Source organism: Colobus angolensis, unplaced genomic scaffold (genome assembly GCF_000951035.1).
Source record: "Colobus angolensis palliatus isolate OR3802 unplaced genomic scaffold, Cang.pa_1.0 Scaffold2, whole genome shotgun sequence".
Taxonomy (NCBI): Eukaryota; Metazoa; Chordata; class Mammalia; order Primates; family Cercopithecidae; genus Colobus; species Colobus angolensis.
This window is the reverse complement of record NW_012115154.1, coordinates 23401010-23413363: the sequence shown is the minus strand read 5'-3', so window position 1 is coordinate 23413363 and position 12354 is coordinate 23401010. Positions and strand designations below refer to the sequence as shown.

The 12354-nt window shown below is 43.2% G+C and overlaps 1 protein-coding gene across 5 annotated transcripts; it reads right to left on the bottom strand.

Moving 5' to 3' along the window:
* Positions 1 to 510: 510 nt before the first annotated feature.
* INSIG1 (insulin induced gene 1) lies at positions 511 to 12348 on the bottom strand. Of its 5 annotated transcripts, XR_001001710.1 has the most exons (6): positions 11777 to 12348; positions 8747 to 8871; positions 8105 to 8271; positions 7676 to 7775; positions 6598 to 6666; positions 511 to 2529 (listed from the first exon to the last, which is right to left on the bottom strand). XR_001001710.1 is itself a non-coding variant. In XM_011941536.1 (5 exons), the coding sequence occupies exons 1-5, from the start codon at positions 12186 to 12188 to the stop codon at positions 2500 to 2502; spliced, it is 834 nt and encodes a 277-aa protein (XP_011796926.1). In that variant the 5' UTR covers positions 12189 to 12348; the 3' UTR covers positions 511 to 2499. The 5 variants fall into 5 exon arrangements, 3 of the variants coding, with proteins under 3 accessions (XP_011796926.1, XP_011796927.1, XP_011796928.1); XR_001001711.1 differs by lacking the exon at positions 6598 to 6666 and having other exon boundaries at positions 8101 to 8271; XM_011941536.1 differs by lacking the exon at positions 6598 to 6666.
* Positions 12349 to 12354: the final 6 nt, after the last annotated feature.

The window sequence follows — 12354 nt, the reverse complement described above, 5'->3', positions numbered from 1 at the left end:
TGTTCCAGGTGCTCAACGCATCTCTTCTGTTCTCATCCCATCGTGATAACCTGTGAGAGCAAGTAACTCCAGCCACGCTGGCTGTCAGCAGGGGAGCTCGCCCCTGTGACAGGCCAGGCACGCCTGCTCCTCCTGCCTGAAAAGCGGGTGCCTGTGGTGAGGAGGGGTAAAGTGGCAGGTTCAATTCAGCTTGCGCTGCGCTTAACTTTCTACCATAAGAAAAACACATACTGTTGACCCTTAAACAACACAGGGTTTGAACCTGTGGGTCCACTTATACACGGAGCTTTTCCAACCAAACATGGTTTATTTGCTGAATGTGAAACCCGCGTATACGGAGGGCTTTTAGTGTACGCAGGTTCCATAGCACCAAGTGCCAGACTTGAGTATGCAGATTTTCGCATACGTGGGGTATCCTGGAACCAACGCTCTGCGTATATCTAACATCCTACATAGAGAATACCACCCCAACTGTTTTTTTTAAAAAGCAAACAAACATAAACACAACACTTGGTTTTGAACCTTTAATAAAAGTAAAAAATGAATGCAAAAAGAACACAATGTTGAAAACTTAGTATGAATGTGAATCTCACTAGATGTTCAAATCTGGTATAGTGCAAATTTTGTTCATACTATTTTACATTTTTACAAACTCAAATCACTTTGGTTCATATATTTTCTATAAACTATTGGCAAAAAAATCTTCCAATTTACATTTTTTTGGCTACATTATTTCTAACAGATATAGATTTACTTCCGGTTTCGGAGAGAAAGACTTAATGTTTGTGCATGATCGAGTCTGTTTTAAAGATTCACTCACTGCTTTCATCTAATAACTTCTGGTTTTTCATAAAATGCTGACATCTTCATTGGAAATTTTTTTCATGTGACTAATTGTTTTCATTTTCAGAAAATATATAAGGGGGTCATTCCAAAGTTCAGAATGATCCTATCTTTTTAAAAAACAAAATTCCTCTAAAACAAATTAGCTTCAGGAACTTAAAATTTACTCCAAGACATTTCCCTCAAAACAAAGCAAAAAACCCCAGCAAAGATCATTACATACACAAAACCACACACAAAGAGGAGCGCTCACAGGCAAGGTCCTCTAAACTTCCATTCTGCTGACTGCTGGCTTCCATTTAAAAGGAGTCTTTTAATCAAGCCACTGTCACAGAATTTAAAACAAACCAAACACATGTAAATTGCAAAATACAAAAAGGTAAATTTGTAAGTAAAAATGACTAAACCCACAAAACTGGAGTATTTCGAAGGTTGAGGGTTCAGTGGAGGGTGTAACACGAAAGGAACTTCACAACCGAAAGAAATCATTGCCGAGTTTCCTCCATGCAGCACTGAAATGAATGGAGAACACTTCTCTCGAACATCTCACACGTTAAAAAAAATAAATATTTAAGAGATACAAGGCTCAGATTGGTTTTCATATACATTGCACTTGAAGTTTAAGACCCAATACTTGCAAATTAGGTCTGGTATGGTCTATGCCATTAAATGAATACATTGTGCTCACCAATATCATTGAATATTTAGAAACACCACATGTTTAATGCAGTGACATATGCACTCTCCTTTTTACAAGGCAATCACAGATTGCAAATTCCATAGGGCTGTGGAAAAAAACAGTCATCTCTATTCTGTAGTAACAAAGAAACAATTTTCGCACACTAAGATTGAAATACATGACAGACAGGTATTCATTCTTAGATGATTATGGATTTCAAAATAAACTTCATAAACTGAGGTGAAAATTCCAATATATCGCAGTGTGGGAACCATGACTTTTCATTGCCTTTTGCTCAGTAAGATTGTCTACACAAACTTCCACAGGTATGAAAAGCACAGTTGACCCGCTGGCGATACGCACACGTGTGACCGTGTAAACACGCCACTGCAGGATGAACGAGCGTGACCATGAAGCGTGGCCATGCCGCGACTCCACTTGGAGCGTGACCTCTCTATAATCACTGCTGCTTTTCTTGTTGTTTTTGTTTGTTTGTTTTTTGTTTTGTTTTAAACGTAGCCCTATTTTAAAAAATCTTTTGGATAAATATTATTCCTATTACACCATACTTCATGTTTGTTAAGCACCATCAACCTACCTCCTTTGGGCACTGATACAAAACTGACAGTTGGTAATTGAGTCTTAGTTCAAGGCTTTGAAATATGGCAACTTGTTTTAATCACATGAATGAAATCTAAAACTTGGGAAACTGCCACCTGCCTGAACCCACGCAGCCTTGGCAGAATGCTGCAGGGCACAGACAGGCGCCAGTGCGGTCAGCCAAGGGAAGACTTCAGGGTAAGTCATCATATTCTCCACCTCCCTATTCTAGACTAGGTGAACAGTTTTTTCCAGGAGTCATTTGTACAGTCAGCCTGATCTAAATAGATTAAGAAAAAAGAAAATCTTTGTCGTAATCCACAATCAGATTTTCTTCCAAAATCTTCCTTGCTCTCAGAATCGGTGGTTGTGAAGACTCAATCACTATGAGGCTTTTCAGGAACACCCTGTGTGTAGAAAGGAAGAAAAAAAAGGAAAGAGAAAATTAGCACTAAATGTATAAATATTTTAATTACCAATTAAGTAGGTCCTAACATGGGAAAGATTAACAATTTATATGACTGAAGAAACAAGATTGAGATGTGGGACATGTGGAGAGAACCAGAGCCTAAGGCCAGCTCTCCCAGCTCCCCTGTACCGTCTTCATGGCTCCAGCCCAGTGAGCCACAGCTCTCACCTGCAAAACTAGGATAATTCTCTGCTCAAGGGCTAAGGCCCTTATATAAAGCCTATTATGTAAGTGTAAGATATTGGTGAAAGTGTAACTAAATTAATATCTATATAAAGGAAACACCCGATTTTATCAAAGCATGGTGATGCTTATGGTATGGTAGGTTCCTGAAAGTTCTAACTGCAATTTAAGGGATTGAACCTTTATCTGAAGGGAGGTTTCTGCCACAAACCTTCATTAGTATCTGATGCCCATGTTATAACCCACCTTACCAGCAGTTTGTTGAAACAGACATTGGAAATAGGTCATGCTTTGTAATACCGAATAGTAACTCTACCCTCAATTCACACAGAGCTTCACAGTTTGGAAATCCTTTCTACATATTCTTCCTCATTTGACCCTCACAGACCTTCGGAGAGGTAGACACTACAGTTACTACCATGACCAGGCACCGCAGGGTAAATTCTCAATAGAGAACAGTGTTTCACTGATGAAGCAGCAAACCCAAAGAGATTAAATGACCTTCCTGAGGCCAAGAGCTTCTGCTAAAGGGCAAAAGAGAAACCTCCATACATAATTTTTTCCCCTCAGAGTCGTGCCTTCCCATGTTACTTAATTGCCCTCCATTCACTTTAAGAGGAAGGAGCTGACCTCCTCACCTTCAGCAATGAAGGAAATTACTCATCCAGAAAACCGCAAGATCCTCTCATCTAAACAGACAGGTAAAAAAGTCACGAGTCTGGGTTGAGTCACCCAGGTATGCCAGTTACTACCCTGGGGACACACACAATAAGATCTTCTAGGAAACATACATGCTTTTAGGAACTGAACATGTGAAAGCGCTGCCAATTGTTAAATACGAACACTGGGAGGACTCTATACAAACTGCAGTGAGAAAACAAAAGAGCAAACTTTCGGCAGCAACTTGGAAAGAAAATTGGTCATCACATTTGACCACCTGTTCACTAATGCACCGATAAATAAATGGGAGTGGACTCTTAGAATCCCTGGTTGACAGAGGCCACAGTGAGGCCTGGCATTAGTGTAAGAACACAAAGACACCAGAGATGAATGACAACCAGCCCAGGTGGACCTGACACGTGGCACAGGGACTTCCAGCAGTGTTGCCTAATGGTGGCATGCTGTAAATGGCAATATGGATCCTCCTCTCAACCCAGACACCAACGCAGGCTGCTGTAAACCTACTTCCAGGGTGAAGGCAGGTGCAAGCCATGTGTTGAAAGGGCATGTGGTATACTAATGAGAACCATGGTGCCAGCTCCAACTCTGCCACCCACCTGGCCAAGTTGTTTAATCTTCCTAAGCTGCAATTTCCCCTTTTACAAATGGGCTAATAATAGTTTCTACTTCAAAGAGTTGTGTTAAGAGGACAAAACTGGCTAACAATGGAAACGTTTAGCACAATGTCTCCTGTGCAGCAGTAAGAGCCCAATAAATGTAAACCCTCAATAACAATAATAGTGTTATTATCATTAGCAGCTGAATTGGGTCAATCAAAAACAGGAACGGCAAATTAAATCCCAAGCTGACACTGAGGTGGGCGGGACTCTGCCTCCAGATGTCCCAGTGGGGCCAGGCAGTGGAAGCAGGACAGGCTTGATTGCTGTTGGCAGTTCGCAGCTTACTCTTGAGAAAGGACTTGAAGCTACAAACAGCAACAAGTTCTATAAATGATGGTTACAGACTCATTTTCTTTTAAACATACAGGCCGGGCCGGGTGCAGTGGCTCACACCTATAATCCCAGCACTTTGGGAGGCTGAGGCAGGTGGATCACCTGAGGTCTGGTGCGAGACCAGCCTGGCCAACACGGCAAAACCCCATCTCTACTAAAAATACAAAAATTAGCCAGGCGTGGTGGTGGGCGCCTGTAATCCCAGCTACTTGGGAGGCTGAGGGAGGAGAATTGCTTGAACCTGGGAGGCGGAGTTGCAGTGAGCCAAGATTGTGCCACTGTACTTCAGCCTGGGTGACAAAGCAAGACTCTGTCTCAAAATAAAAAGTAAAAATAAAAATAAACAAACAAAAAAATAAAAAACCTGAAACAGGCTGATAACAAATGTTTCTACTGTATTTTCGGACACAAAGAACAATGGCACGTGCCGGGGGAGCGGGGCGGAAATACCACAAAGAAAAAGCTAGGAGACCACATAACTTGAAGCAAAGCCAACTTGTAACTTTTCAGCATGGTTCTTCTTGCAAGTAACTACGTTTCCTCTTAAGGGAGGGAAGCATAAGTTAGAACAAAAGCATCTGAAGAGAACTGAGACAGCTAAGAAGGAGAAGGTGTCAAGTGCACTAGGGAAAACCATCAGCACCAAACACAGACCTCAAATGACCCCGGATCTGGGCGGGTCTGGTCCTGGTGCTGAACTGAGCCTCGGAATCTCTTCACCTTCAGACTGTCATCAACTTCACTCTCGTCACCTCCTTTCACAAAGTCTTACTTGGTGTAGGTTTCAACCTTAAACCAATAACTCTTAGATACTATCCCTAAAACATCCAAACACTTCCCTTTTGTGAATAAACAGTATGACAACAGTGGAATGTGGGGAAGGCTGCCCTGGGAGAAAATACGCACTGCGAATGTGACGGTCAAGGGGCCCAGACTGAGGAACAGCCGCAGCAGGAGGGAGGGGACTGCACTGTGAAGCCCCTGGGCCATTTCCAGGGTTTGACGGATGGAAATGAGTTTGCAAATTTTGAAGAGAAAAAAGAATAACAGTTGGGATCCAGAGGTAAGGAGTCAAGTTTTTATGAATAAAAATGGTGGTAGGCGGGGTTAGACTCAGAACCTGAGAGGTCAGTTTCATGTGATAGCCCAGTAGGGAAGCGGATTAAGGCGGTGATCTCTCTCCTCCAGTTTTAAGATACAAAAGAACATCCAAACATTTTCCCTCAAGCTTAAAGAATAAAAAGGATGAAGAGAAAGCTGAAAGAAGGAGAATTATAATTATGTCAACTATCCTATTTTGAGTTATCTTTAACATTTTTTTCTGTAAGGATCAAAGGAGCACAGCAGGAATTACTTAATGAAACTACCTTCAAAACTGAAAATGTTTCCTCCAACCATTTCTAGATGTTTAGAACTTATGAATGTTGTGAAATTTCTACCTCCACCAAAATAATGCTTGTTTCTTAAAACTGATTTAAAAAGCCTTGACATATAACAGCGTCAACCTATTGCACAGAAATAATCAACTCTTTAAATGTTATTCGAGTTTCAGTTATAATGTATAATTAGTCAATCCGGTTGAGGACAATTGTATTCTAAAAATCTTCTTAGGAATTCTCTCCCGAAGAGTCCCGGAACAAAAATCTCAAAGCAGGACAGCAGAGACGGAGTTGCCTAGTGCTCGTTTGAGGACTGGAATGGGAATGATGGCGAATGCATGAAAACAAAGTACTATCTTCCTGTGGGACCATCCGACCAGATTTTTAATATTAAAAAAACAAGGCCAGACTCACGCCTGAAATCCCAGTGCTTTGGGAGGCTAAGGTGGGAGGATCGCTTGAGTCCACGAGTTCAAGCCCGGCCTGGACAACACAGGGAGATAACATCTCCACAAAAAATAAAAAAGTTAGCCGGGCAAGGTGGCATGTGCCTGTAATCCCAGCTACTCCGGAGGCTGAAGCGGGAGGATGGCTTGAGCCCAGGAGTTCAAGGTTGTAGTGAGCTATGATGGCGCCACTGCACTCCAGCCTGGGTGACAAGTGAGCTCTGTCTCAAAAAAAAAAAAAAAAAGCAAGCAAAGTCCTTTCTTCTCCATCATGAGAAATTTGGCAGCACAGACTCAGTAACCAGTGGAACACTGCAAATTCTACTTGTAATTACTTCTGCTTTTGTGAAACAGCCAAGTAGCCTTCAAATTCAACTCCTCACAGAGGTATCAGCTGGCAAAAACAAATGTACTGTTTTAAAAATAGCACGAGGTGCCCAGATAAGTCTTCCGAGAAAGTCCCAGAGCTTATCTCCGAGAGCAACAGCCCTAGGTTTTTTTTTTTTTTTTTAAATTCACTTTATTTCAGCCCGCCAAAGTCAACTCAAAATAACATTCAAAAGTTCACCTCTATTTTTTTAAACTAAAGTGCTAACATGCCAATTTTTAACTAATTAAGAACTGCTAAAGCCATCCTGGAGTTCATCTACCTTTCCATCTCCCTCAGTGGGCTGTGAGAGAAGCTCTGTGGGGTAGAGCTGCTTTCTCCTGCAGTAAGAACAGGTGTAACATTCAGGCAGGACAGTCCGTCTACATGGTGACCCGGCCACGTGCAGCGGTGCTCTCATCACCACTTCTCCATGCCCAGGGCCACCTGCCCCACAGAAGGGTGCTGCCTATCTGAACCAGGCTGTCCCCTTACCCGCCCACACCAGGCCCTGCCCTGGCCCGAGACAGACTCTGCAGCCTCAGGCTCGATTTGCTTGACTGTGGACTAAGAGGCCAGCATCATCTGCATCCACTCTGATTTTGTGAAAAGCAACACTGGTGGACTGATGCTCAGGGAGCAAAGTATCACTGCACGAGGTCATCCAGATCTGCTTCCGATGGCGAAGGAGGAGGGGACACTCACACATCAGTCACTTTCTTTACTGCTTACTACAGAAATTTCAAGAATTCAGAACACCAACCACATCTGCAATTCAAAGGGGGCAGTGCGATGGCTCTAGTTCCTTTCTAAATCAATATTATGAATTTATGAATCTACAAATCTTTATAATTTAGCAAAGAATTACCTGGGTATCATTACCTATTTTTTTAAATACAACCTTTTCTCAGTAATTGTCACTCAAGTCTGAACCAGAACATATAAACACAAAATTGAATGTATCATGTAAAGTAATTCTATCAAGGTAAAGAGACGCAAGTTTTAGAAGATAATATAACATGATCATTTCACTCACCATAGCTAACTGTCGTCCTATGTTCCCCACTGTGACGCCTCCTGAGAAAAATATACAAGGGAGCCAAGAACGAATATAGAGGAAATCTGGGGATGTATACCTGGAGCAAGAAAAGAAACCATGCCTTAGCAGCCAGTTTCACCTGGCTCAATTCTGCATCAAAGATTCTCTGTAGTGGGGATATGCAGAATGCATATCAACCATGAAATGCTACAGAACGTTCATATTTGAATGTTTGGTTGTAACTGCTACTACTTGGTTTCCCTTTGCATTAAGTTATGGATAGCAACGTTTTTTAGAATTTTGTACCTAAATCTAGATCATTCTATATAAAAACCAAATAAAATATGAAAATATCTAAGCTTTGTGGATGTTTTAATGAAAGTTAAGTAAGCTTTCCAAAGCCAATATCTGAAAACACATACTTACTGATAGACACCATTATACACGAGAAACTGCGTGATCAGCGTAGCTAGAAAAGCTATGGTGATCCCCAGCCCAAGGCCGCTTCTGGAACGATCAAATGTCCACCAAAGCCCCAAAGACAGGGCTGCTAAAGTCAAGGACAGTTGGACGTTATTGGCAAAATCCAATTTCTGGTGATGTAAAAGTTAAGGAAAAGTCTGCTGATTCTTAATAAGATCAAAAACACAAAGAAAACCACAAGGGTCAAAAACATGGGTATTTTATTATTGTACCACAAATAATTCACTGTCCATAAAAACTGTGTAATGAGCTAAAGAAAGGATTTGTTGGATACAGGCTACAGTAATCACCAAGATCACCTGAAATCTCCCTGGCATCATTGACTCGAAAACGTAACCATAAGAATAAACTTGCTGAAAGCTATATATAAAATGCCACTAGCATTTTGACCATAAAACAATATATTTTACTATGAAGTCATTGACAGCCCCATTCTTCTTTCTCTTTTTAGTAATTTGAAATGGGAAGGTACCATCATCATGTTTCTATTATGACATGGAGTCACTTGAGTATATAACAAAACAAAACGCTTCAATGTATAACCTAAGAAGATACTCTGGACATAGCACAGAAAATTAAGGATACAGCACTGGCATGGTTAATGCCAACAAAAACTGCTATGCAGCGCATGACACTGGCCCACTCTCTCTTAAATTTGTGGGGTTCTCCGAGGTGACTGTCGATACAGGGGTACAGCAGGCCAACAACAGCTGTTTTAAAAAAAGATGACAATGTTAGAATACAGCAGATTCAAGTTCCACAACTTCAGTGTGGTCATTAGTAACATAAGACAGTACTCAAACAAGTCCTTTTCCTAGAAAACATTATCAGCTATAACATAACAGTTAAGAGTGATTTTATATTCTTGTTCTCTTTGAGTACCACTCCCACAAAATTGTACTGTTTAGAAAAGTTTTTTAAAAATCACTATTATTTAGTGCAGTTGAACATGTCTCAGTAAACACAGAAAGGAATCAAGCAGGGATTATTCATATTAATATGAGCAATATGTAACCTTATATTTAATATCCACATTTGCCTAAAGTACACAGAACTTAAACGACTGTGTACTTCACCTTATCTTTTCATCCAGTGTGATTTCGATCTTACAATAAAAAGGTTAGCACCTGTCCACACCCTGTCACATCAGAGCTCTGACACTGCTGCCACCACCCAGCACTGGGATTGGGCACGTGATGAGATACATATTTGCTGATGTGACTTTGACAGTCTGGGTCACATGCTCCTAGGGTGGCCCTGAAGTTGATTTTCGGGGGTTCTAGCATGTACTGTACTGAGCACTGAGCACTGTGCACACACGCCCGTGGGCAAGTACGGGGCGAGAGAGCCCCACACGGGCTTCTCTTATTCTCCATCTAGTTCCTGCACGGTCACGCCTCAAGCTGTGGTAGGAATACCAGACCAAGAAGAGGAAACTCAGCCTCCAATCCCAGCTTGCCCTGGTGGGACCTGGCTCTGCATGTTTGTTTTCTCCTGTATGAAATTATAAGGATTATGTAACTGGGACACAGAGAAAGAAGAGATCACTGCGGTCCAGAATCGTTATTCTTTATAGACACAAACTGGGATTTTGGACAGGTGGGAAGGAATGGCATTCCAAAAGAGAAGTAAAATGGCAAAAATGAAGGCAGGAATGAATGTCTGTTGGGGGGAGTGGGGAGCTGGCCTGCGGGGTTGAATGCTGGGACACAAGGGTCACTGGGTCCCAGGGCTCTTGAGAACCCTGCAATTGTTTCACCTTGATCTAGTATGAAAGAAATTCACATTTGAGGTTCAACTGAGAAACAGGAAACACAGTTTTCATCAAACATTCGGAAAAAAAATGTTCAGTTTTCAATTTATTATACTTAATCATGTTCTAAGTTCGGAGTTTTGAAAAAAACAGACCCCCGCCAAATTAACTTTACTTCACTATAGCTTCATCTTACCTTTTAAGGTTAAAAACTAAATAGGTAAAAAACATACTATGATATTTTACTTATGCTCTTGGCTGATGGTTTAAAAAAAAAAGGTAGAGTATGAGAGAATGAGAAATTGTCCAGATACTCCTAGAAACCCTTGACGCTTCAATTACAAATATTGAAGGCTAAAAACTATTTCATTTCTAAGACCAAGTTTTTGGTTAAAGGAAAGAAACTATTCTGCCAAATGTATATGAAACATGGAATTTTAAATCTAGATATATGTCTCAAAAATTTTTCAATTAGTACAGCCACATACTTAAAGTGTTTCAAAAAACAAAAGAGGATCCCGTCCCTTGGAGAACAAAGATGAAAACATTCTACCCACTACTTAATAATTACAGACATATGTCCTAGTTCTTGAACACACAGCCCTCTGTTAATCTGTTACAAAACTCTGCTGCTTGCTGTTTTCAGTGAGTCAACTGAGGCAATGTGTTTCCACAGTGCAGGAGACACACCTACAGAGGCAGCAGGAGCAGTTAGCAAGGATGGCTTGGCCCCTTTCTACCTGCACACGCTTGGATGTGACTTCACCTGTGATTCAGTTTCCACATCTATAAATGAAGCTACACATGGTATTGCTGTAAGGAATGAACACAGCAAAGCATCTGAAGCCTATGGTCAGCAGTCAGCTGACAAATGTCAGCCACAAAGAAACAGGATGCTCCCTGCACTGCACTGGAGTCCTTACTCATTTGTTTTCCCCACCAGACTGTAAGCTGCTTAAGGATAGGGGCTTGTGGTGCTCACTTTTGGATTAACATTTCAACAGCTTGTAGAGTTGAGGTTGTAGAAGCACCTGACAAAACCTCGTTAAATAAACAAATGCTGTGTGACTACAGCAGCAGTAAGTGATCTGCTGGGCCAAGATCAACTCAACATTTCTATAAAAGCGGTTCAATGATAGCCAAGAAATTCTAGTAAAGACACTCAGCAGTCCCCCTGTCCACAGTTCAGACTGACCTAGTGTTACACTGTACAGCATCTATGCTACCGCTTGGGTGTACGAAAATCTAAATGCCGTAAGGGGGTTACTCTTTTCCTTAAGAACGTAATCTACAGAGCTCTAACAGTTCAGGGAGTAAACGTTTTGGCTTCAGACCACGGTTTACTCAGCGACCCGGCAAAAGGAAGTACTGAGAAGTTGCTCCCCTGGCAACCGCCTCCTGAACACATGTGACGGGTTTGTTTTCAGTTATCCAGCAGGGTAGCATGTTTGCTGCCGCGACCAATGGCCTTTCAGTCCCGCTGCTCACCAGTTCCCCAGGCGGCCAATCCGGGGCGGCTGGCGCGGGATGACAGCTGGGGCTGTACCCGGACGCCAGGAGGGAAGCGCCCTCAGTCAGCTTGGCACAGCACCTGCTTTAACAGCCAATTATCTCCCTGCCTCATCTCCATCACTGTGCTTCCTCAAACTTCAGAGAGCTGTGCCCCGAACCCGCCCTGGGGGGGTGCCAGGTCCTCTCTACCCCTCCTTCATTTCTCTAAATTCCCAAACTGGAGATGCACACTTTCAATCTGTGGACAGTTCCAGTTTCAAATGCATGTTTCTCAATAGGCTGAAAAGTACTTTCAACCGAAAAGACACCCTTTTTACTTCCAGAAGAACCGCGGGGGGGGGGGTACTCACCAGCTGCTGTCCCGCAGCAGGGAGGGACCCACCAGGCGGAGGAAAAGATGGTAGCGATCACCTCCTCGGGGAAGAGAGTGACATTCCTCTGGATCTGCAGCAGGTTGAGCACCAGGGCTAGGACCACCCCAACTGAGAAGAGCACGAGGCTCCTCTGCACCAGGCGATGATGCCAGGTGTTGGGGTAGGGGCCGCCGGGCTCGGGACCGCTCATCGAAGCACTGCGGCCCCCGGGCGCGGGGTCAGCGTCCGGGACACCATGGGTCGCAAGCAGGGAGGGCCCGGACACGGAAGCGCTGATCATCTCCCCAACCTTGGCTGCCAGCCCCGCGGCGCTGGCTCGCGGGGGGCCTCGGCGCCTCGCGCTGTGCGCACAGGAGCAACTCCAGAAGTGGTCGTGCAATCTAGGCATCGGTCACCCGCGTCCGAGAGGCGCTTCCTGGAAGAAGGGGGTCATCAAGTTCACTCAGAACAAAGACCGAGGAAGGCCCCGCGGGACGCGAACCCCGGCACCCGGGCCAGGCGGCAGCGCCGCTCCCCCCCAGGTTAGAACCCCGTGCACTCGCCCAGGGCCAGCG